Source organism: Vanellus vanellus (assembly GCF_965231255.1).
Source record: "Vanellus vanellus genome assembly, chromosome: 2".
Taxonomy (NCBI): domain Eukaryota; kingdom Metazoa; phylum Chordata; class Aves; order Charadriiformes; family Charadriidae; genus Vanellus; species Vanellus vanellus.
In genome coordinates, this window is record NC_138906.1 from 49,369,029 (window position 1) to 49,395,985 (window position 26,957).

At 39.2% G+C, this 26,957-nt stretch overlaps 1 protein-coding gene across 1 annotated transcript; it reads right to left on the bottom strand.

Annotated features, from left to right (window-relative positions):
- Positions 1–2,374: 2,374 nt before the first annotated feature.
- Positions 2,375–25,775, bottom strand: TOPBP1 (DNA topoisomerase II binding protein 1). Its single transcript, XM_082499314.1, has 28 exons — positions 25,531–25,775; positions 25,238–25,325; positions 24,525–24,659; positions 23,796–23,939; positions 22,855–23,036; positions 22,522–22,715; positions 21,586–21,765; positions 20,627–20,796; positions 19,899–20,062; positions 19,128–19,375; positions 18,521–18,840; positions 17,582–17,754; positions 16,392–16,603; positions 14,822–15,111; positions 13,937–14,110; positions 13,068–13,177; positions 11,855–11,978; positions 11,330–11,479; positions 10,577–10,685; positions 9,798–9,990; positions 8,749–8,975; positions 7,504–7,667; positions 6,451–6,565; positions 5,762–5,925; positions 4,724–4,864; positions 3,467–3,556; positions 2,867–3,028; positions 2,375–2,616 (listed from the first exon to the last, which is right to left on the bottom strand). The coding sequence occupies exons 2-28, from the start codon at positions 25,316–25,318 to the stop codon at positions 2,473–2,475; spliced, it is 4,560 nt and encodes a 1,519-aa protein (XP_082355440.1). The 5' UTR covers positions 25,319–25,325; positions 25,531–25,775; the 3' UTR covers positions 2,375–2,472.
- Positions 25,776–26,957: the final 1,182 nt, after the last annotated feature.

The following is a 26,957-nucleotide window of genomic DNA, read 5'->3' on the forward strand; positions in this document are numbered from 1 at the left end:
CAGGAACCTAATGGTGCCTGTATATTTATATAACTATATGTTTCTAGTCATAATTTAAGTTCAAAACCTGAACTATATATATATTTTTTGTCAGTAGATTTTTTTTACCCTGGTTTACCTATCATGGCTTCTGCATATGACAACTTCTAACTGTGCAGTGCACACACCTGTTGTTGTCCTTTCGTCCCATGTTAGAGTAATGGTATCAAACTCTGTAAAGCACTTTTGTGATGTTTCCTGTGAAGAAAGCTGAAGAAAATAAATTTATCTTAACAGCACCAACTGAATTTATACCTCCAAGTTTGTCTCGCTGTTGTTGTGTTCACCCCTCTCTCTTTGGTGACCCTGAGCCATCCGTGTGATGGGACAGCAGCATGCTGGTTATCCAGTTGTTCTTGGCTCAGCGCAGAAGAGGGGCTGGCCGGGCTGTAACAGCTGCTTCCTCCCTGTCCTTATTCCCTCACTGTAGCTGCTCAGTGCCTGCCTTCCCCCTGGTTTACAGCTGATGCCCACCTAGACAGTGCATGCTGTGTCCCGGTTTGTGGTATATACATAGGTGCAAGCTGAGCAGGTAGCTGGAGAACAGGTAATGCTCAGATCCCATGTTTCTGGTTCCATGCATGCGTCTCATTTTAGCTGCTCCCCTTCTGCCCTGCCCCCAGGATTCACAGCAGCTGCAGGAACTGTGAGTCTCCAAGACTTCTTTAAAGCTTAGCTAAGTGGGTCAGGGAGTGGTTTCTTATCTGTAAAGTGATAATAGCAGCACTACCCTTCCACAGCAGCTTCTTCTGTAGGATAGGGAAGATGAAAAAAATAAAGTCACAGGACCCTTAGGTCTCAGCTACTACTATCCACACCTATTTAAAATGCCTGCAATGCAAAGCAGTATTTTGGAGGTACAACAGAGAATTGCCAGTGAAATACAAAGTTAATTCAAAATGTGATTTAAGGCATTAAGAGCAGCATTATCTTCAGCACTTGGACCTGAAGCAAGTCAGGTCTGTTTGACATCCACAAATAGCAAAAAACATCAAGGTGTTCAGATCAAGAAAAGGAAAGCAGGTGGTAAGACTGTAGTCTCTGCAACCCAGCGTAGCAATCTTGCCACAGCCTAAACCCCCACTGAGAGGGGCACAGATTTCACTTTTTAAAAACCAAATCCCTCGCATTCATTGGTGTCTTTCAATCCTTCCTGACCATTCCTTCAGGTCACCCTGACAGCATGTTGTAGGCTGACAAAACATCCACTGAGCTAAAGTAGGAAGCAGAAGCACAGAGCACAGCCTTGCACACAAAGGCAAGCTGCCTTACTGTTCTCTCCCACCTGGAGACTCCCACAGCTCAGGCCCCTTGTCCCTTCTCCCTGGCAGCAGGGGGTTAGTTGTCCCCAGCCTAAAGCAAGATTCTCCACATTGCATAGGGCTCTAGTGAGATGCTCTGTTCTTGTATCTGTAATGGATACTGATGCAAAGATTTTCTATACAACACAGTATTCAGCAGCTGGAAAATAGAAGTAGAATATACCCACCCTCTTCAAAACAATAAAGGGGTAAATTAAATAGACTTTAAAGATGTTACATGTATTTCCCCAGATGACTCCACTGGTCCTGTGCAACTGGATGTTGTGCTTTTCTGTTCAAACAGGCTGCGGTAATTCCAGCTGCTTAAATACAGCTCTTCAGATTTCATAAGCACATGCACTTTTACCAGACTAACACAGTGCACCTCACACAGCAAGTTCAGTAAATAGAGACCCAGACCCCAGAGTTACTAAAAGGTCAAATAGTTTGTCAAATATTGTGGTTGTCTGACCAAGAATATTTCCAGCTGATGGAAACTAACGTCTTTGTTCCGCCTCTGGTTCCTGTTGCAGACTCAAACAGGGAGCATGGTCAGACAAACTTCACTTCTTGTCAAACACCGTTGGTTCTGTGGTTGTGGAACTGATTCATCAGCACTCAGAATGGCAGCACCTCTGTTTTATAGAAATAATTTGTTACACCCTCTATTAGTACAAAAATTTACAAGCCAGTTCTTTTTGTCCAGTTTCTCTTTTCCCCTCCAATAGAAAATACCAAAAGAGGAAAAAATCATGTAAAACCTAAGTCCACTACAAGGTGGGAAGTGCCACAGAATTGTTATCAAGTGGTATTTTCTCCACAACACACAGATAAAAGATGTGATAAGCATCTCACAAAGTATTTCTTAACTATTATCCAATGGTGTCACTAAACAAAATCATTAGTGGGATAGTTAGGACATTTTGGAGACAGTATTTTTTGGATGAGTTCTTGCCATATTTTTAGATGCTACTGGTAACCAAAGCAATCTTTCCTACGAATATTACTGCAAAGTTATTTTAATCTCAGGACAAATTAGAAGTGAAACTCAAAGATTTTAATTTTTTGTGGTGAGAATGATAAAATATAAATATGAATTTAAAAATATACAAATTAAAAGCATGGAATTGGCTCAGTGTATTCTGGATCGCTTGACTCTGCTCATTTCTCCCATTGCTTTTCTTTTCTGGGATAATCCAGTTCCAAGTTCTGCGTTATTCTGAATGTAAGATTCAGCTTCTGGCAGGCAGTAAGACTCCATTGGGGGAGGTGGATCCTTCAATAGAGGAAGAAAAAAAAAAAAAAAGTGGTTTAGCTCAAGTCTTTGTTTAGCTCAAGAAGCTTCTGAGAAGAAAGAAACAGCTCACTCATTTTTTAAAACTAGCACTTGTGGCTACAATGGCTGGCAAAGGAGGCACATGACCAGTACAGCAGCAGTCCCTTTCTGAGGTTTCAGGTGGCTCGGGTTGCCCCATTGGCCTGTGGGGCAGGTGAAGAGCACTCCTGAGAGTCCTGGGCATGCACACCTGGATGAGGTAGTCCGCGATGTACTCTGGTTTCAGGCAGTTCACTCCTTGGGCTGCCGCCTCTGCTACGTTAACCCTGGCAGCATCTGGCTTCAACTTACTGAAGTCAGCAAAGAGATGAGTCGCTTCTTTAAAGAGAGACACAGAATGACCAGAAAACACCTACAGATTAAAACACGACAGACAAAAAATGAGTTTACTTTTTTGTGTTTCTTCCCCAAGACAAATGCAGTTCATGACCTATAATTTCACTCTAACTAGCACACTAATGGGAAATAAAATACCATTTACAGCTGCATTCTGTACCATCACATACCTCTCAAGAAGGATAATCCTTCTCATCAGAGCAGAGCACAGAAATTCAATTCCCACCAGCACTAATGACCTGTGTGACCTCAGGCAAGCTGCCCTGCCTGACCACATGCAAAATGAAGATGACATAACTTTTTCCTCCCACCCTTTGCTATCCTGTGTGAGCAATTTTGTTGGTTAGGACCTTTTACTCATGGAAAATACCCAGCACAGAGTTTAAAAGAAAGAAAAAAAAACAAAACCACACAAATTAAATTTATTTTTTTTTTTTTTTAAAAGACTACATACTTTTGCTCCTCCTGACTGAAGAAGGCGCCTGAATCCTGCTTCCTTGGTTTGGTCAACATTCAGGATCACTTTCCAGCCACTGAAAGCTCCCTAGATAAAAGACTCAATTTAGTCAAAAGTACGTCAGTACTAAAAAAGTACAAACACTTAATGGGTCTAAAATTTGCCCCTTCCATGTATATCCACCAGACGAAGAGTTGCTATCACCTAGTTTTATCTTTAACTGTAAATGGCAGAAAAAAAAAACCCACACAACATACAACTATTGGGCCAACATGATGCAGTCAGGCAGCTTGCCACCAAGTCCTTCAACCTGCACAGAAAGATGGGCAAACTGATCTATGAAAAGACTCTTGGCAATGAGTATTTTTTTCTAGAACATGAGACGCTCATCTACAGAAACACATCTTAAGAAAAACAGTTACCTGGAAACAACATTTCCCCCCCACACCATACACTACATTATCTACTCAGTTACAGTAACAGCACCTAGGGCCACTCTGGTTTCCAAGTAGGCAAGGAGTACAGAGGATTTGTTACAAGCATTCCTATTGTAAAATACGTGCAAGTCAAGATTTATCCTGACGCAACTGAAACAGCAGCGGTATTTCTACTTTTCAACGAATATTCAACTGCAATGCCTGATTTGAGAGAGGAGTTAAAAGGCTTTGGAGAGACGGATTCCCACTTTCAAAAATTGCACTGAAAGACTGTGGAACTTGCACCATAAAAATCACAGAAGGTGCTTTAGGAACGGTGCAAACTTGTGCCATGTTTGAAGCACAACAGTATGCTCGCTGCTAGAGCTATAAAAACACTCTCCAGAGAGCTGTATTCATCTATATGGCACAACACTGGATTTGTACCCATTACTGGCAGTACGAGTTGTGATTTCCTAGTGAAGCCGAGTTAGGTTAGCTCCCCCATCAGAAATATGAAGTGTAATCATCTTCAGGGCCAAGGGACATTTACATACGTAAGTAGCCACATTCCAGCTTTGCAAAAATTGAACAATGGTCCAGGAAGAGATTAAGACTTTTAATATGCCAGCACTAAAAGCTGTTCTGTTGTTGTTGTTTTTTGTTTTTAAACAAAATTACTGAGCTAGAATATATCCAGGTAAGCCACCATTTTGTTCTTAATAACAAGGCAGATTACCTTTCCCTGCCAGTTAAGTTTCTTGGTTGACAATCCCTGTCCTGTCCACCCACACTGTACAACTTACATGACTATCTAAATACTGCAACAATACCATACCTCAACAATACCAGTTTCTTGCCTCCCTTTATGAATTTTTTTCCTCCACCTCATGGCTGCAAGTGCTAGTTTCTTCTGGTTTACATTGATTCCAGGCAAAACATTAAGTATGGAATTACTTCCCCACTCATAATCTTCTTCCTAGAACAATCATAAGCTTGAATTACAATGCAATCCTGCCAATGTTACCAGCAGAAAAATAAATAAGAAAACCCACACCAAAATGAAAAAAAAAAACCACCACCAAAAAAACCCAGAACAAATCCCAACTCGCTCTAGCTTTATATATTTATTTTAGATGGCCAAAATAGCTCTAGTTAAAATTAGAGATACAGCTTTTAATTGCACATCGTATCTAAATCAACTCATGATTTCTGTGTCCTCATGTCACATTGTAGACAACCAGATTCCTCTTGCAATGGAATTCAACAGCAGGGCAAAGTAACTCACTACTCTGGACACCATCAACTCTACATTTCTGCAGTGTCTTCCAAAACAATGAAAGCTGGTTTTAATATGTACAGATGTGAACCAGTTTACAGGCATTATTTTAAAGTTAGCCTGGTCAATGTAAAAGAACTGCCAGACCCAGGAGAAGTGTGAAATAATGTTTAGGGTGGTGAGGAGCTGGAAGAGAGTGTTAAAAATGTTTATGTACGTGGTTACAGACCTGGATCAGTTAAGACTATTATGTTTGCTTACTGAAAGAATCAGGACTTAAATCCTGGTGTAACAAGGTCCACATAACTTTAGCTGATACCAGTGAGAATTTACCAAAAAGGTACTCAAGCTTCCATTTTCAGAACTAACTATAAAAATATAGGTATTTTATTTCTCCTATAACAGGAGTTTGGTCCCAGACTAGGTTTCAGAGAAAAGTTTGCCAGAAATTTCTCAGACTTTGGATGTTCTCCCAAGGCTCAGGCACCCCAAACTGCTAATTGCTTTTGAGAATTTAAGTCCATTCCTAGCAGTGCAAAATAAAAAGAAATGCGACAAGGTACAACATACTAATTTCTTAATAATAAGGTCACATGCCTGAACAAAGCAGCCAGCTCCTCTACATGCCTCCAGGTAGGAACGATGAAGCACCCACTTTCCAGCTGCCATTGAAGCCAAGAATTTTTCATTTCGAAGAGGATGTCCCACAACAATGTGCGTGCAGCTTGGATCAAAGCACTGTTTCTCAAGTACTATTCCACCTTGAATTGAGGAATTAATTTGATTCAAATTATTTAATGATCATGCTGTACCACAGAAAGGATCAACTCAAAGTTAGAATCATTTGAATTTGGTTAAACTTAACTGAAATTTACACTGAAAGTTTTGTCATTGAAGTGACATGGGCAGAAGCTGGCAAAGAAGCAGCAGCCAAGAAAGAGCGGCTCTGATAAAAATAAAGTGCCACTGTAACGCAGACAGGAATGAGAGAGACATCAGAGCACAGCAGATCCTGGGCAGTCTCAATAGTAAAGAATGAGGCTGTTGTGGAGACAGCTAGAAGAAAACTGCTAGAAGACAAAACCATTGCTGTTTTATGGCAAAGCTGATCGCTCACATAATAATAATATATTCAAAGAATCGCTCGCAAGCACAGAAAGCCATAAATTTGAGACCTCAAATCTGATGAGTCATTAACAGAAGCCCTTTCTTTTCCCCAACGAGCCACAGCTGACCGGACACATACAGACATATACTATTCTTTACATTTCACAAATATCTGGTACCTAATTCCTCAATCAGATGGCAGTAATCAAATCTTTCTGGAGGATTAAGAGAAGACAGCTGAAATTTACGGTGTTTTGCTGGTTCTTCATCAGCCTTCTCATCTTCTGTAACAGCCTGGAAATACAGTAACAGATTTTGAAAATATGACAAAAAGATTAGGTTGACAGCTGACTATTTCTCTGCCAAACACTCTGGGTTATTTTTATATTAAGTTTTCTTTTAGCCAGAAAAAGCAGAACCAAACCTGTCAATCACTTGAAAAAAAGCTTGGATCTTATCAAATTAATGTTAAGACTCCTGCTTAACATCCTCTTGGTTCCCCCTTTCTTCAGGGCACAACTGAACCAACCTGTCATAAAAACAAATCCTTCATTCATATCGACTGAATGCCAAGTTTAACACATGAAGAAATCATCATCCATCTATCACACTGCCTCATTCATTCAGATTTTCTATAACTTTGAGGGCCTCTATGCATTTCCACCACAGCTTATTTACTAACATAACATGTTATGCCTCTGAAGACACAGAGCTGCTGAAAGTTTGAGCGTCAAGTGATACACTGCGGGCAAAAGACTGCGTTCATTTTCCTAGCCCCTTCCAAGTTCACTGTAAAATAGTAGAATTTTAAACCAGGTTTTTGGCAGAAAAATAATTTTCTGTTTGTACCTAAACATAAATTCCAGATACCACCAAGGAAACAAAGGCTTAACCTTTTCTCCACCATCCTAACGTGGCTGGAGGAGTTCCAAGTAATACACATAGTAATTCTCCACTCCAAAGCCTACCTCTGCATTCCAGCAGGACCTAACAGGACAAAAAGCTTTATTTGTCTGAACAAAAAAGCTTTATTTATTTAAGCAAACATTATTTGTTCAAAATCTTGAAGAAAGGGGGAAAGAGAAATAGAACTGCACAAAAGTAATCCACTTCAAGATTTTAAATGCAGACATTCACCTGTTTTATATTTACTGTCAAGTTCAAAACTTCATAAACTGTCACCACATTTCTCACAACACAAATCGTCATAAATATTTCTTCATATGACAAACCTTTTCTTTGGGCTGTGGTGCCACAGGAGGGTTAGCCAGTGGGAAAGCAATGCTGGGGGCCTGCGGAGTGGGGATCAAGTGATCTTGAATCGGTGTTTCAGGATCTCTACATACAGGATTCTTTAGACCTTCAATCAAATCTCCATCCCCAGCCTCAGGAACAGCTGTGAAAATAAAGCATTGTTGCATGACTTGTCTTTGGCTGAATATAATTATGGATAAAGTAAAAAATAAAATAAAATTTAAAAAAAAGTAGCTATCCTAAAAGGACAAAACACAACTGCTGCTACAACATGTAAAGTTACATTACACCATTGCCTTTCATAAAGATGCTCTTCCTTATAGCAAAAACCACCAATTCCAACACTGCAAACTAATGTCCCTGAACGCCTTGCTTTGAAAAAACAAAAGCCTCAAATAGCCTAATTTCTTTGGCTAAACCACACCGATTCAGTTGAACCAAAAATCAATTGAATGCATTTAGCTAATTTTCTTCAACCTCCTCTAGGACAGGGTCAGTTTTCAGGAATACTGTTAGTGCAAGCAGAAACTCTGTAAGTACATTGAGGGAAGGAGCTAGGGGCAGGAGGGAGGCAGCAGGGAGAGAGAAATAAAGGATTCTGCTACCTCTCCAGAGGCAGGAATGGGAAGAAAGCAAAAACAGATGGAAAAACCTAAGTATGTTGCTTCCTTAGTCCTAGCAGTAGACTAAAGACTTGAAAAAGAACAGGGAAGATAAGTACAGCATCTTCACTGAATCCTGAGCATGTCCATGGGCAGCTCTGACACCTGTTTTTCAGGCTTATGGGTTACCCAGTTCCTACATCTCCATTCTTCACCTATGAACATTTCCACTACAATTAAAAAGATTTTGCTATCGATATTCCCATTTGAATTCCACTATACCTACCTGAATTATTCCCTGGAAACCAGATGTAGTTCCAAAATAAATTTGGAAGACTTCCTAAGGCTGACACAGACTATTTTTGGACAGGTGTTGCCTTGGTGTTTGACCACAAATGGCAAATGGATAGGAAAGTTTCTCTTTAAAAAACAGCAAGACATAATGGAGCTAAAAGATGTAAAAATGTCTTTTGGCATTTAAAAAATGCCAACAATGCTCACTTTAAAAAAAAAAAAAACAACAACAAAAAAGTAGAATTCAAACACTATTGTATTTTAAAAGTCCCAAAGACCAAATGGATGCTGTAGCAAAGAACAAGGATATTGTATTTCTGATTTTACCTATACCAGCAATCTCTGCATCAGCTAAAGATCCTTTGAAGGCAGACTCATCCATTTTCTTATTGGCGATACTCTGACCATGCTCAGTGTACTGGGAAGGACTATTAGGCCACTGCAAGTTGCTGACAAGTCTTGCTCTCTCCTCCCTCGCAGTAGGATCGTCCCAGATGATCTGCTCACTCTGGGATGGCTCTGTGTTTATATCTGTGAGTGCCTGACGGGATTGCCTAAGGAAAAAGCAGATACACCTTAAATACTCATTTGTTTTACAGAATACTACCATACTAGAAGGCAATGTGTTAATAATCACACCAACTGTAGCATCCAAGTGACCTCATTATTAGAAAGCATGGCTGAGAAAGGGGACAATTTCAGTATTAAAGCAACTCCCGGCAGCCTGGCTTTGTAAGCCTAAGTGTCAGCATGGCTGAAAAAAGTCAACCAAAGGAGATGTTTTTATTATGTGGCATATTGATACATTATTCAAACAACAATATATTCTACTTTTTACTGAATATATTAATTTGCAAATAAACACTGAGCTAAAGGAATAATTTTGCAAGGTTTCCATTACTTTCTCACTGTAGCTCAATGTTGTTAAGAGTTCAAATCCTATTCTCTGTTCAGAAAGAAAGACAAAGAAAAGAGGAGAAACATTCACAGAGGTGCTTTGCAGGAATATCTACTACTTGTATATGACCTATGTACTGAAATACTGCAGCACTGCTTTCTTCAAAATCTATAAGAACACTAACTAACCTGAAGAAAAAGAAAATAAATCAGCTGGCATAATTCAATTCAAAACTAAAAAGCAATCTTACTATTCTGTGATTTTTTAAAAACAAGATACCCACTATGGATTAAGATAACATTCTGACTTTATCTAGCATGTCTAGTTAAAGATTCTGAATTGCAAGAGAAGCAACTTAAGTACCTCGGTAGAGAAAGACAATACATCTGAAAACCCTGAAGACCTATTCATGTTTCAATGAATGTCTAAGTATGCGCAGGGAGGACAAAATGAGATACTATGAAACACAAATCAATACCTTAGAGCTTCCAAAGCCCTACTGCGGCCATTTCGCACAGACCGTGTGCTATCAGGAGTGGTTGGAAAACCATCAAAACTGCTCCTTGAAAGGGATCCTCTTTGTCCTTGTGGTTTCACTAGCGAGGTGGCAGACATGATCTCCTGCAGCTGCCTTTGGAAGTTCTCCCTCATTTCCAGTGCTTGGGTTAAAACTTAAGAGAAGGAACAAAATTTGTAAGATCAAGCCTGTTAAATTTTAACAAATGAAAAGTAATAGAAATTCCAGTCAACTTCTGCCCCGCCACCCCCTCATCAGAACAAAGACAACACATTAAGGAGAGGAAAAGATACATGGGAAAAAATATCTAGGGAAATTACGTATGCCTCGAGTCAGCTATTCCTAGACACAAGGAGAAATCTCCATTTGGCTCACTTCTGAGTTTGCTCACATGATCTAACTTATATCCACAATTCTCCCACAACACATTTATTAACATAACAAAAAGGTATACTCTAAAACACTGATTTGTCATGTTAAAGATGAACTTCAGTGTTTTAAAAACAAAGAAATGGCAATTAAGTAATTTGCAACGGATGATTTTCTTATGGGCTGTCAAATTCTTTAAAATAGAGAGCAAACCCCTTTCCTCTCATCCAGCAACAATAAGGGCTAAGCTGCACGTGACTGGTACATAAATATGGTACCTAAAGCTTCCAGATCTTAACACTAAACACCTGAAACCGTAAAAGGCTTATTTTCATAGTCTGATGTTCCACAACTATTTTGAAAACATTTACCTCCTTTGGATTCGCTTGTTACAATTTGTTCTTCCCCGGCAGTGACCATTTCCTTTATTTGGTCAGTAGTTACATCATCTTCAGCATCATCTTCATCCACTGGAATAATCTAAAAACAATGAAGACACGTAGAATTCTCAAACACCAATTCTTTTTGCATTTAACCCATCTTCAACAAAGACAGCAAAACAGTGAACAGCAGCATCAGTGACAACACCTATTCTGCAATCTAAATGTCTGCTAAGGCAAGTTCACACCTTGGATCTCGTTACCACCAAGAGAAAGCAAAGACTGGACCTACATCATTTCAAATTTGGAAATCATTTCAAATTTGGAAATCATTTCAAATTTGGAAATCATTTCAAATTTGGAAATCATTTCAAATTTGGAAATCATTTCAAATTTGGAAATCATTTCAAATTTGGAAATCATTTCAAATTTGGAAATCATTTCAAATTTGGAAATCATTTCAAATTTGGAAATCATTTCAAATTTGGAAATCATTTCAAATTTGGAAGGCCCTTCTAATCCTGAAATGCCTGTGTTTCCCTCCATTGCCCTAGAAGAGAAATATTACAAATGCAGAAAAACTTTAAGGAACATCTGCAATAGCTACTATTAATTACTAGCTAAACCTGATTCAGCGCATTGCTGAATAAGCATCAATGCTTTTTATTAATATGTTATTGTAACAATTAAGTTAACTGAATCCAAATCACTTCCTAGAACATGAATTCATATCACACATTATACCTCATTTTCCTCTGCTGGTTTTCCAGTTGATGGAAGTTTACTGGAGGAGGAGAACCTGACATCTTGCACTGCACTGATGTCCAGGCTCATTTTGGGATTGTAAGTGTGAGGAAAGAGAGATTCAGGAAGCCGTTTATATTCTTGGGCACTCTGTAATATCATCAGTTAACATAAGAAAAATGAGAAACTGATTGAGATAAAAGAGAAACTCCACATCTAAACACAGGAAAAGTACAATAAGAACACCACCAAAAGAAGTACTTTACACAAGAGAAAAACGTGGCCCTCATTCTGAGAAACATGTAGTAGAAATGGAAGAGAATTTCTTTTCTCCTTGTGGAGAACAAGGTAAGAGTACATGAGTGAAAACTGACTGCTCAATTTATAAATTCAAAGCAGGATGCAAAACATCACTTCCTATACATGTGCAGTATAAATGCAAACAGAAAATCCACTGCCATACAACTGTTTTTAAGCTTACATTTCCCCCTCACTTTTAATAAAGGAACAAAGCAAACTCCATACCTCTAAAAGCCAGTGTTCTGAAACAATATGTATTCCCCGTTCTTTAACAGATTTGTATTCCTTATTGCTGTCATTTTGTCCTCCTTTATAGATGAAGTGTGTTACTGTTTCGTCAAAGCACCATCTAGAAAAGAAAACAAAATACAACTTCAAGATATAATTTCTATCAAAAAGTATCAGAAATCCAGCTCAGAAATTGTTCTAGCCCTTGTTCATGTTAAAATATTGCTTTGCCTATTTTGTTATGCCTAAATAAGCAATGAGCCCACTTTCTTCATCTAAAGACAGCATTCAGTTTCAGGATAGAACAACTTCAATGTCTTATGAAAGCATTCCTGAAGTAAACAAAATTAAATCTGACACATATATGGAAGAGAAGGGGTTTTGCTTTAGGTTTTTTTATTTGTTTTTAGTTAAGTAAGTGGAGTTTCAAATCAATTCCTGAGAAGAATGTGTGACCCAAGATGAGAGCGCTTTTTTTTTGTTGACGTATTGAGCTGCAAGTGAAATACTGATCCTGGAAGCCCAAAATAAACAAAATGCAAGATTCTAGCATTTAAACCAATTTTTAAAAGTATTTAAAAAAGTACTACCAAACATAAGGGCAATTACCTCATCCACACTGTGAATGGTAACACTATAGAAATCACTAACAAAATATATAAATCGGATTTAGTGGGAGCAGAATTCTGTCTTAAAATCACAAATGTTATTTTGTGGTTTCTCCTCTTGACCTCCTATTTTTCCTAAGCTTTTCTAAGCACACTAACTTAGCCATGCTTACAATCTATAAAATAATTAGTTTTGAGCCAGGTAGAAACACACACAAATTCAGATCAGATTCAAAATCTGAAGTAAAAAGCAAATCTTAAACTACCCAAAAGCTAAACACGTTTCATAGTTTTCTTCAAAAAAAGAAGAGAAGAAAAAAAAAAAATTTAAAAATTTGCAATTTAGGAAGATTTCAGGACAAACAGTCTTTCCAAGACAGACTTATCAAGAACACACAGACTGTGGATGTGGTGGGGAAAGATGGCCTTATTTCACATTAGAAGCAGATGGCCTTACTTTGCAATAGAAATTGTTTAAGATGGTGATACGTTTAGCTATAGCAAAAGGTCATGTAGATAAAGCATATTAAATACAATTCTTCGCATTCTATTAGAAGTCACATCAGTACAGAAGATTAGAAGCTGTTTTTATCAGTTGATACCTGTAGTCTGCCCCAAGAGAAGCTGCTATTGCATTCAGTTTGCTTTGCTTCTTACTAAGTTTTTTACTAACGTATATAACCACATCAGCAAGAGGCTTGGGCTCTTCTTCCTGTTCAGGCAGCAGGGATTAAAGAAAAAGGAGAGTCATATTTGGAAGGTTTCTGTATCAATAACAAATACTTTAATATTTAGTGAAGCATGTAGAAAAAACACACAACAAAACTGAGATAAACACATTTTCTCTATTTTGGCTTCCCCCAGACTGCATGGTCAAAACCCACCACTATGAAACCAAAGACAAAAGATTCACTCTCAGCCAGTCTCCCTGGAACATAACTCTGCTCCTTCCATTGCAGACCAAACACTTCCTGAACACTGCAATCAAGGAATTATCAAACCTGATGCCAGAAGTACTTCAAAGGAGTGAAAAAAAGTAAGAATAAGGAGCTATAAATTGGAAGTGACAGCCTTCCCTTGCTGAAGGTTACTAGCTTTCTTGCCCCTCCTCTACACAGTGTACTAACGTGGCAAGCAATACATAAGCTCCCTTTTCTCCTACATCTTTTTCCGTTTTCTCTCACTAGGGTAGATTAGACTGAAGAGGCAAGGTGACTGCAAGAAAGGATAACCTAACGTGTCTTTGTAAGGGGGTAAACAACTGATCACATCTTGTGACCCCTAGTAAGCAGAAGAAGCTCTTCTATCTAACCTTCCTTTAACTGTCATTGAAGAATGCAGTCATATGGATTTCTACTCACATAGATCACAAAGCACAATTCACAATCTCCTTTGTAACTTAAATTACAAAAGACGTGGTGCTTTCGTAATTAAGCCTATGTTCCAGAAACTCAAAATCAGAATTTCCTACCACTTCGGGCTGTGCAGTGGTCAACTGAGGGCTGGCAGTAAGAGCTACTGTATGCTTTGTGCTGTTTGCCAGTGCCAATTTCAAGTTTCTGCCGATGACTTCAGAGAGAGGTGTGCTCAGTTTCCTGGTTTTTTGATCAGGACCTCCTGGAGTTTCCAAAGCTGCCAGAGCATCCTACCAAAAAAGAAGCAACGGACTGACTTTCACGAACACATTACAAAATTCTCACTCACGCGCAGGTTTCACAAATATAGTCTGTAGTAAGATTTCATACTCTTAAACCAGGACAGTGTACTACAGTAGCAGCTAGCAAATGCAACTATAGTACCATCACACAAAAGCAGTACAAGACAATCCAAATCTTAGAGTCTGCATAAGCAAAACAGGAAGAAGCCTCTTGTGGCCTTCAGAGTGAGACAATGAACCCCAAACCCCAATGCATTTTTCAATTTGTGATAACAATTTTGTAATTGCTATAAAACTATTACATTAAAACATCTCATTAAAGTAGCTTTTCATCAAAAAACAAGCAAACACTTGTTTCCAAATATCTGGAGCAATTATAAGCCTTGTTGTTACATTTCTCAGTCTTTAAATGTAAAGAACACAGACTGTCCTGTGTGAGGTGTAGAACACATGAGCATATGATGCAATAAGCATAAAGGAGCTTTGTTAAGGACGTTACAGCATCTACTAGTCAATAAATTTAGTCCATAGCTCATTAACTAGAAATATATATAAATAAATAGAGCCAGATTTCCTGTCTTTATTCTAAACAGAAAGTCTGTATGTTAACAGCATAAAAACAGGTAAACACAGGTTTCTGTGCTGTACTTAAGTTTACATACTGGCTCTACAGACCAAAAGATTTGCAAAGATGATCACCTTTACATCAAAAGAAGGCTTGAATAACTTGTCTTTGGAAAGAAATTTTGATGGGGTATCAAGATGTAAAGACGGCTCTTTCTGTGGCAGCCCCCCTTGTGCAAGAGGGGTTGTCTTCCCAGTATGATGAGAGATTACAGCTCGGAAAGCTTTACTCTGGAACCTGTTGATATCAAGAGGGGTCACAGCTGTTTTTTTTCCACCTTCAAGGAGATAAGTAGGTTGTTCTGAATCAGGAGATTTAACATTTGCTGGTGTCTTGCTAAGCTGAGTAATGGAACTCTCCTTATCTTTAAAAGAAACAAAGAAAACATAAGGAAGCAATCCGATTTATCTTTTGAACACAGATGTGATATACATTTTTATTTAAACAACAACTGAAAGTTCATCTGACCTTCCTTCCCCCCCCCCCGAATAATTTATGTCCCTCCCAATAAATGCTCTAAACTGACAATTATATTTTGAAAGCCAGTAGCTTAACTGTCTCTTCCAATTAACTACTTAGTTTGAATTACATTGGTACTGAGCTTGACCTTAAGTGTCTGAAAAAGAGCTAGCAACCTGGCCCGCTCACACTGTTTGCAGTTCCACACACATCTGTATAGCCCACATATGTCATACAACAACTACCAAAATACAAATCCAATAAAAAGAGGTAATACACAATAAATCCTTCCCTTTCAACATTAAAGGTAACTCCTCCGCCTTGACTCCTTACTTTCCATGCAACGTAAAATTTGTTTTGTATTCACACCTCTTTAGGTCACTATGTACACTTTCAGTCCCTTACACCTTTGGATCAATAGGATCAAGATTTAGCCAGGAATAGGCCCTTAGAGCTTATGTATCATAAACACTTCTAGATAAGCATGACTCATCATCTTTATAGCTCAGAAAGATTAGTACAAGAATTGCTTTTACATTTCACTGCTCATTTCCCCTGCCCCCCCACTTCTTTTCCTTAAAAACATAATATACAGATAAGACGTGCTTATGCCAACAACATACCTTTGTCTTCTGACTTAGTGACCCATGTAAATAATTCACAAGTGCACTGGTAAAACAGGTCTGCTAACATTCAGTATTAAATCACTGTAGTCTGCCTCTTAATATGGAAGAAATATTGCCAAATAAAAGGTGTGAAATAACTGAAAAAGGAGTAGAAGCACCAGAAAATGAAGTAGGCATGAAGGACTGAGCAGAGGGGCATCACATCATTGCAGATCAACAAGTATGAAGTTCTAAGCTGGATCTACCACCAATTCTTGTTCAATCTACAGAGCAGCATATGTCAGAAAGGACAAAGCTCAGACACTGAGCTTGATTCCCAACCGACTGATAACCACAAAACTCCACTAGCTCCAAGAGACTTGCAGCAAATACACAGTATTGTTTCTACAACAACAACTCAACATCAGGAAAAAAATATGGAAAAAATAGTTGGAAAAATATCCTTTAGCTACAATACTTTGAAGGTGTTAGGAAAAAAAATTTCATCATACCTGCTTTCTTTACTGTGAACAAACATTATAATGACACAATCATATTCCCTAACTTGCTAGTAACCAACCTTCAGCCTCTGCATTTTCAACCAAAAACTTGCTTTCATCTGCTCTCCTTCCTGTCCTTGCAGACTGCAAAAGCCAAGCTACAGTGACTGCTGGCAAATTCCACTTCTTTGCAGCTTCATACTTGGAACCATCTGGTTCTCTCACCACCAGATGGGTACTGGCAAACATTCCCTTTTTTGCATTGGCTTTCCGCACAAAGAATTCTTGGACTCTAAAATTAGATTAATAAAACATTCATTTAGTCATAAACAAAATTAATCTAGGGCACGTTTATACTATTATAAAATGCATTCAAGCAACAGAAAAAGAACCAGTAGAATTATCTAAGGCCATCCACTTTGCACTTGACAGCTTAACCTACACACACACAAAAAAAAGTTACACAGTAATGTTTTACTTCTATCAGTATTGAAAACTTAACATTTCTCATGCTCCAGAGGTCCTCACATATCCCATTTCCAAATCATACACTGTGCCTAACATTTTTCTGCAAGATTAATGGGACATGCAAGATTCCTTTCTGGGGCCAACAAGCATCATTTCAAAATGTGTAATATTTTTCTTTGTATTATTTTTTCTCTTATCATCAAGGACTCAATCTTCCAAGAAGACAGCAGGGCTGAGAACTCACCAGCAAAAAATTCAGTTCAAACAGACTACAAAACAGATCAAATGATACTCTAAGCTATACAATTTTGCCACTTTTTGACTAAACATGTTTTTCAATGTTTTTCAAAGACCTTCATGAATTAGGAGCAAATAATTCACCATCCCAGCTCCTAGGAAATGGTGCACTATCATTGGTTATGAGCCAAACCAGATAGTACTGAAGAAGAGGAACAGTGGTCCACTCCTGGATAACTGAAGAGCAATTCAGAAGGCCTGACATCTGAAAAACTGACTTTTTTTGAGCAAAAAGTTACTGAGACTCAGTCATTGTATGAGATTGAACATATTCTGGCAGAAATTAGACCGTGTGAATGTGACAATTTCTCTAAAGGAGAGGAACATAAAATAATTATATAACAACCTCTCATTGCTTCAGCACTAGGTTTTGTAAATTAATAGAATCCAAAAGAGCTTTAACTGTAATATTTGTTACTCCTGTAAAAGAAAAAGTGAAATGCATAAATGGATTTCATCACACTGGCTGCCTAAGAACAAGAAGAAACAGTGACAGGAGACATACCTGGCTCCTAGCAGTCCTGCCAGATAAACCAAGGAGTCTCTCTCTGCACCAGTGAACTGGCTAAAAGAAAGAACGCAGTCTACCAGAGGGGCAACTCCTTCCATTACTGGGACCGGTGTGAAAAGCGGATTGGACCATGGATCTAAAAGAAGCTGCTGTTCCACACATGTTATCTTAAAGAAGGTGAAAGAGATAACAATCTAAATCAAGCCAAACAGCAACAAAGCTAACAATATTTCAGCAATTGTGTAATAGCATTTATGGACTCGACAACAAGCAATCCTGCTTCTATCATTACATTTGAGACAAATTATTTCTCATTGAATCAGTCAAATTCTTTTCTAGATAATTTTAATTTTGTCTGTTTTGACATACTGACTACTATTCCAACTCTGGAGGCTCCCTTAAAGTAGTTCAAGGCATGAGCTGAGGGTCTGTACGGATTTACTTCACAGAAAGCTACCTAGTACTGAAAAATACTAACAGCAATTAGTCTACATCAAGTGCCCACTCTTAGCAAATATGGTTAATATTTTTTGACTTTGAGCTATAAAGCTGACTTGCTCTTCTGCCACAAGTTAAAAAGCTGTAAAAAGCATGAGACAGGTAAGCACAGATATCAAATGAAATCATTATTAGTCAACTAGCTCCTTCTACGACTCATTAGAGAGAATGCTGTCAGACTCTCGTATATGAAGCCTTTGAGTCATGACTCCTATTTAACAAGCCTGGAGAAATTGAAGTGAAACAGACAAAAAATACCTTACAGATGCAGAGGCTTTAAAGCATGGTTCCATTTTAGTACATTTCAAATGAAACAAGGCTAATCTCTCAGTACCTTACTTACATTTAAGGCAGCAGTAATTCTGCATTCTGACAAGATGTATTTCTAATGCAGATACCTGTTTACTCATGGAACTGAAAGTGTAACTCCCTTACCAGCCACGTATTTGTGACAACATCACCAACAGTCGGCTTCACTGTGCACCCCAATAAAGGTACAACAGCATAGTCTGCAATTGTTCTGCTTTGCAGCGGCAGAATTTTCCCAGCATTCTCCGTTATAATATCTGCAATGCAGGACTCATCCTCTTCACCAAAACCCAAAATAAGAAAACTTTTTCTGACAAACAAGCCTCCTTCAACCTGTGCAGAAGACTGTCCCAAAGAACCATTACAGACGGAAGATTGATTCTCTCCTTGAACAGTAAAGTGAGTAACATCATCGATGGTTCCGGATGTTAGTTTTTCAACTTCATCTGAAAGGAAAAAGAACCAAAAACCAACCAACAATAGTAATAGCTTGACAAGAACATCGAAGACAACTCAAAATAGTTTTACGAAGCAATGACAGTATTCTGTTGTTTCAGCCAGGTTTTAATTAAAAACTGCTCTATTTAGGCCTGTTTAAAATTTGATTTCTAGAACACAATATAGAAGTTAACATACTAGATGTGGCTAGCTTCTTAATAAGCAAATGCTGCAAAGCTCATATACTAATTATGAGCAGTTAAACTTTCTATGGTGTGCTGAGCCAAGAACGTACCTAATGTAGAATCATTATTTACATATTGAGAGAGGAAGTCATCATCAGCAGCTTTCTGGTGCTTTATAACATTCACAGCTTCTTTCTTCAAGAGACTGTTATTTTGGGGAAGAATTGACTTCATTCCAGGTTGCTCCAAAATTGGGTTCTCTAGCAGCTGGTAATTTAGAGGGACATATTGCTCCACTGGATGTAGATAACCTTTACTAAATGACTCCAGCAACCATTTTCCTGTCACTACATGAGGCCTGTAAAATAAAGTGTTATACAAACAAGTTATGGCAGGTTTCAGAACTGTGATTCTTCTTTCCTGCTTTGCTAATACCAGTATATACGCAGACCTGAAGTTCATAACTGCAATACTATGCAAGCTTTGGGCACTTTACAAACCTCAAGATTATTATTTTTTGTAAATTCTTTCAGCCTGAGAACAGAGAAATTCATACTTATTTTCTATAATGTAAATTATATCTGCCACTGCTGGGTTGCCAAATCCTTCCTTCTCAATATATTAAGAAATACAAGTTAACACCTCTTTTCTCCAGTAAGAATACTTGTTTTTCTATTCACTGAAGTGACTCATGGCTACTCAAAGAACTGCAGTATTCAAGAGCACATGAGGACGTACTTATGAATACCAGCTGTAAGTCTTCTCATTTAAGTCAAGAACTATTTAGGATCTCCAAATCAATACATGCTTTCCTGTTTATAAGGTGGTAAGAGAAAGAAAACAAGGCAGAAATAGACCTTAAGCAATATCGTTATCATAACCTGTGAGCTGTCTTGTCCAAAAAGTGTTTCAGCTCATCATTATTTTCCCCCAAAATGACATGGGTAACATCTTCATTAAGTTGATTAAATCGAACACCACCACCACAATTAATAAGCCTTCTCATCTTGTCCAACTTCCTGCCACTGAAGCCACACAAATAGATCTACAATGAGAACAGAGCAACAAAAAAGGCTTTTAAAAAAACGGAAAAAGTAAAAAAGACGAAAAAAAATAAAGTAGGATATTTTGGTATAATTTGTTTTGACTGCTGTAGAACCTGTGTTCCAGCAGTGCAGAACTAGTGGTCCAGCTTCTGAGAAGCAGCAAAAACGTTAAGCATTTAGAACTGGATTAATTTAACTTTGCAAATTAATCTAGTAAAACTTCAATATTTACTAATGGAATGAACCCTCAGCCAAAGTCATACAACCAAAAAAACCCAAAACCCACCCAAACCCACACAATTGTAGAACCTATAGTTTAAATGTATACGTCTATAAATATATAATTTTGTATTTATACTACATATTTAATACAATTATACATATACATACATATATACACAGACACAAACACAAGCTACAACCTGTGGACACGAAATAAATTTGGCATTTGCTAATGACCATGGAAACAACAATTTACTGAAGCAGCAATTGCCAGTGCTTCCACCTAGTTGCTTCCACAGGGTTATAACCAAACATTTTAAAGTATTCATTGTTAAACATACTCGACACCCATCTAACAAATCTTCAGGGGCTTGGAAAGAACTTATATCCAAGTTTTCCAGCTCATCAGGAAGAGGATCCAGTCTGCTGCTCATATCAGAACTACATGCTGTTTCATTAACACCACTCAAATTGATATTGGAAATGTGGCTGACGTCCGAAAGGGTATGATCTTAAAATAAAAATCAAAATGAAAAAAGCTGCATTAGTTTTGGCTCATCTCTCTCTGCCGCTTCACTACACAAAACTGCCACATACGATTCTGTTGTGCTAGAAGGAAATGTAAATTCTGTAGAATAAAAAATACTAGGTAAGTATAACCTGGTTAAATTCCTAAGTTGACTTCCCAGTGCTCTGTTGGTGGTGCTAACCCAGTGCTCATATTCAGTCATTTCCTGAAGTAGTAGTCAGTAACAGGCATTTGGAAAGACACATTTAAAGCTCACTGTGTCTTTCATGTTACAATGTTTGTTTACAAATGCTTTTAACTTTCCTTCTGATAATAGCATACAGTAAGTAAAAATAAATACATTAAGAAAAATAGAAAAAATAATAAAATTAAATTAAATATTTTTTTAAAAAACAGCATTTGTTTCCCCCCCTAAGACCGCTGTAAGATTAAATTCATAACAGACACTTGTTTTAAACTACAAACGTATGAACAGTTGTGGTTTTTCGTGACTTAAGAGATATACGCTACTGATTCTTAAGCAGACACTCATACACCTAATTCAAGTGTACTTTTGAAGCAATTATTCACAATTTAAGTCTACACATGTTGGAATATTCAATGTGCATAAGAGCAATCTGTTGTCTTTTAAGAATAAGTAGAATCAGAACCCAAACTGTCAAACCAGCATTACAAAAGCAAGCAGCATCCTACTAATTTGAAACAGTTCTTCCTCCTTTACTACGAATATTTCCTACCTTACTTTAACATATTTTAAAAGGTTTTACTTACTATCAGGCTTGCTGGCGTGATTCGTAGGTGTTGACGTACTGGGTGTATTACTCACTTTTGATCCAGCCTCTATTTTATATATCGTTTCATCCTGACAGAAGCCTTTCTCAATGCTATCAGAAAACCACTGCACAGACACACAGTGCACATTCCATTTTTTGGCACATTCATACTTCTGACCTTTCAAATGTAAACAAAATAAAAATCACAAGTCACTAAAAGGCCAATGCTAAACGGTGACTGCTGAAAGATAGCTGGACTTTAAGAAAATTTAAAAATTGAAATCACTGATTTCAACGTAAATGTTGTTATCCTGAACTCTTCTGATAAGCTACTTATTTATTCTCTAAATAAAGTTATAGCAAAAAGTCTCATTGATGGCTAGCTCATGGGTACAGTATGACAGGGCACTAAAGGAAAAAAAAAAAAAAAGGCTTTACAGTTTTCAAACATGGGGGGGGGGAGTGGGGGGGAACCTTCCCATTCTTCTCACAATAAAACTACAATCCTTTCATCTTCCCAAGAGGAAAGACAGCTTTTATTTTTTCTTAGTAGAGAGTTCAGAAGGCACAAAGAATAGATCAGTTAAAAAACATTAGTACCCAATCCAATTTCAATCAGCATTAAATCCTATCCAGCTCTCCAAAAAAACTTAGGTTTTCTTTATTCTTCCGTCCTTTCTAGGATTCTCCCTTTTTCTTCTCTTAAATACCATATGGGTCTCTGTCTTTTTTCCTCTTCCGTTCTCTTTCTCATGCCTTTAAAGAAAATTAAGGGTGCCCCATTTCACTCTTCCCATCGACAGTGATTCCCTAATCAGAAGTAGTAAGAGCAACACCAAAGCAGACACAGAGACAGATAAAACCCTTATGCTTATGCATATTTACACTACTTCAGATCAAGAAGTGAAAATAATATTCACTCTGTAAGTTCTACCTTTTGGCTCTTGAACTATGAGGTGAGTACATTCATTCATCTTGAGCTGCCCCGTATATTGCCCACCATGCTCAGCAGTGAGGCGCTGGACTTCTTTCCTGTCTGAACTACTTAAGCCAGTAACACAAATTGTACAGCCAAGGAACACAGGACAAGTGTAGTCTTCCATGTTAATATCAGTGTATCTCATTATGCTAAAGGAATGAAAGAGAAAAAAGAAATAAATTATTTTTTTCTTCAAGTAAAATCAAGCAAAAAAAAAAAAAGTCTGTATCAATGTCAGAATTACCAGTCCCCAAAACAAAACCAGTTTTGGTTTGGTTCTTTTTATACCTTTGCTTAGACTTCTCCCACAGTGTCTTAACCCAAGAGGGAAGCAAAATAGGTTTTTTCAGAGAAGCAGCTACTAAATATTTCTTGCTGCCAACTTCTCCAGCTATAAGATGAGTTACTGACACATTGAGGTCTCTGTACACACGTCCACCCATCATCTGCACATATTTATGAACTTCTTCCTGGGCAGGGAAAAAAATATAGAAAATTATCAGGAAAAAAGAAAGAACCCACATCAAACTCACATTCACCTTAAAAAACAAAATCATGGATTTCAATTGTCCATGGTTTCTCCTAAAAAATTGTTGAAAAAACCAAAATGAATACATATGGAAGCCATAAAAACATAAAACATAATTTCCATTTTATTTACATTTATGATAAGCTGAATGTAATACATATCCTTAATAAAAATACTACAACCAAATGTAGGAGTAAAATTTGACAGATGATTGGCATTTTAGGTAGTGTAAATTAGAACAAGATGTCAATAAATAAAAAGTAAACTTCCAAGATAAACTATTTAAACTGTAGCTGACCGGATATTAAATCTGTACCAGAACCAGAGTAACCAGAAGCAGAGCGTGTTGTCTGTAGCATTATAGCTGCAGACAAACTAGCAAGCTAAGTGATCCAACTAACCACTTAACAGAAAAATCCCTAAAACATACATTTACTCCTATATTAACACAGCTGAAATGTTATATGTAATATATACATGTGCACGCATAGATACATCACTACATACACATTTACATACTACATAAAAGACTCCCTCTTTCTCCATGCAACTCTATATAAACTATACATACATAGAAAGACTAGACATATCTAAACACAGGCACAGTTATATATAGTATGTCTGCAGCCTTAGTAACAAGCCATCTAAAGCAAATGTCAACAATAATCAGCTAAACAATCCATTATGTACAATGCATTACCCTAACATCTTTTTCAAGGCTGGTACAGGATACTATTACATCGGCCATGGTCATATTGTACACAGGATGCTCAGCTCTTGGGACACATCGCTGGGACTGCATGCAGTACAGGACTACCTGTGGTCCAACAATTCTACAACCAAGCTGCAGTAAAATAACAGAAAAAAAAAACCAAAGAAAATTAGCAGAAGGTACACTGGTGTAAGGAAGGTTTTCCTTGTCCCCAAATCCTGAGGAAGGCAGCACCCTTGGTCTGTCCTCCTCCTCCTCTAGCACGTCCAGGTAGTTGACAGTTTTGTTTTTACTTTCAGCTGTGGATTTTCAGTACAATCCTTGTAGGTTTTCTGGCCTCAGTAAGAGCATCAGATGCTATAGCTAACACGCCAGAGAATTCCAGCAAGCCTATCTTTGTCTGCTGGACAATTCCTTGCAGGTTAAAGAAAATCATGTTACTCAGAAAGTAAAAAAAGTGCAAGAGCCACCTTAGCAACTCCAGCACAATTGGAACTGATCACGCTATTTATTTTTCCACATGCTTCAAAATAATCCTTATGCTTTGCTATTCATCTTCTTCCCTAAATACAGGATACAGTGAAGTTTTAAAGATTTTATTGTGAATACTTCATACTGCTATACTCAGTGCAGAAAGAGAGAACATATGTAAACATGTAAATATGGACATGAGTGCTTCTAGAAAAGAATATAGCTAGAAGTTAACGCGTAGCATACCTTTTTGAGATGATTGAAAACACCACCTCTAAAAGGATCACAAATGTAAAGCGACTTATCATTTTCTTTTATATTGAGTGCTGTTTCTTCTTCAAGGATCTGGAGATGTTCTTCTGACTGAAATTCTTTTATAGACTGCAGGTAAACAGTGCATAAAACATTTAAGAAATCACAAATAGCCAATCCTGTGAAAACTATGCAAGTATATCTACTTGACACAGCTCACAACAAAGCTACCATGCAAGAGTACAGTGGCAGAAGAAAGGGGTAAAATACTTCATGGGTGTCCCACTCACCCCCCCAAGTCTTTACAATAATGAGACTTAAACATTCATCATAAAAACTTTCAGGACCTGATCATGCCACACAGTGCCTTAAGCTCCCACTAACCTCTCAAAGTGGAAAAGAATCCAGTTTCCCTCATAAGTTTGCTTAGTGTTTAGATGAGTGGCCACTATCCAGACCTTCCAAGCTACACGTCACTTTGCTACACGTCAATAGGCTTTGAAACGATAATTATTTCTTGTTCAAGAAGTAATTTCAACAAAATTGTTCTTGTTCAACAAACTTTATTAAACACTAAACAGCTCTATTACAGAAATAGCTTTATTTCCAGATGTATATATATAAGCTACACCTAAGTCAGAATTACAAAAGTAATTTAATGAGATAATTCACCATGCGCACTGAGAAAGGTGAACAAACCTACTTACCTCAAGAGCTTTAAAAAAATACTCCGAGCTCCCAGAAGACTTTATGAATTTCACAAAAAATGGCTCCTTACCACCTTTCATCCTTTAACTGAGAAGCAAAACCCAGTAAGCGCCCTGACATTTTTGGCGTAACCCGGAACCACGCCGTGACGGGGCGCGCACCGCCCACCCCCAGGAGCTGCCGAACCCCTCTCGTCCCTGTCCCTGTCCCTGTCCCTGTCCCTGTCCCTGCCCCTGCCCCTGCCCCCGCCGGCCCACGGGCCTGCCCCACGCCGCCCAGCCTCGGCACCGACCTCCACCGGAGAGGGGCGGGGAAAGGCGGGGAAGGCCGGGCCCACCGGGAGGCCTCTTCCCCACAGGGCCCCCTCCTCACGCCGAGACCCCGCTGCCGCCCGACGCGGCCACCTCAGGGCTCCCGCGCACCCACCGGCCACTCCTCCGCAGCGGGTGCTCGGCACTACCGGTTGAATCCCGGCCCCGGCCCCTCACCCACCGCCCAGCACCTCCGCAGCGGGCGGGAAAGCAGCGACCCTCCCACTGCGCAGGCGCGGGGAGTGGAGGGGAGGGACGGAAGGGCGGGGAGCGGAGCCTCCAGCGGCGGGGGGTGGGGTCGTGGGAGACCGCGCAAAGCGCACGCGCCGGAGATGTGGGCGGCCCCAACGCGTTACGCCACCGCGCGTGCGTTGCCGCGAGTCGCCCGTTGGAGGCGCTGCGGAGCGGGGGAAGGAGTTTGCTGAGGGCGCGGGCGGCCTGCGGCTCCACACCCCCCCCCCCCCCCCCCGCCCAGCTGCGTGCCGTCCAGTCGCGCGGTCGGTCGCGCCTCAGCGGGGTGGGGAGGGCGCAGGTGGTCTGTGGTGGCCTGTAGTGATCTGTGGTGGCCTGTGGTGATCTGTGGTGACCTGTGGTGAGTAACGGGCCAGCGTGTCCGGCCTCTTCCTCGCCGAGCCGCCGCCGCCGCCTCCTCCGCCTTCTCCTGCCGCTGGTGTATCCCCGCGGCGTATCGCGTCTGGTTACTTGTCAAGTGCGGTCCCCTCAGCCTTACGCCCTTGGTGTTGCAGTGATGGGCCAAGGCGCAGCTGAAGGCGACAGGGTGCCCAGGCGGGCTTTAGTGGGTGGTAAAGTGGAGGAAGTTGCTCTCCGGTGTGGGAATTGTTGCTGCTGTACGAGGTGGTAAGAAAAGCTGCTTCCCTAGTCCTGGCATCCCCCGCATCTGATACCTACTCTCCAAAAAAAACCCTAAGTCCATCAAGGGGGGCTCATTTGGAATAGGCTTGGGATATTTCGTGCTGCTCACTTCTGGTGGGGGGCGATAGGGGAAGTGTCACGGCTGCCAGGGTCTGGGAGAGTTTGGAAGCATGAGCATCCCCATTTCCGTCCAAGTTTCAATCCTTACTGACTTTCCACAGGAAATATTCTAGGGAATGTATGTTTATTCTTGGAACTTCCAAGCTATAAACAGGAATATCAAATGCTCTCCTTCCAGGGCAAGCAGCTGGAATCCGAACAACATTAGCATATGCAAAACTTGCGCAGGAACTAAAATAAGCCTCACTACCGTGTCACACTTGCATCTGCCTGAATCATTAAAAGGTGACAACGCCCACTCATCAAATGGACCTCCATTCTTAGTGGCTGTGAGTGTTTTCTAAGGCTGCTGCTGTTTGCATAATATTGATGCTGCCGTAGTGGGGGTAGTCATTTTATTAGAAGATCCTTTTAG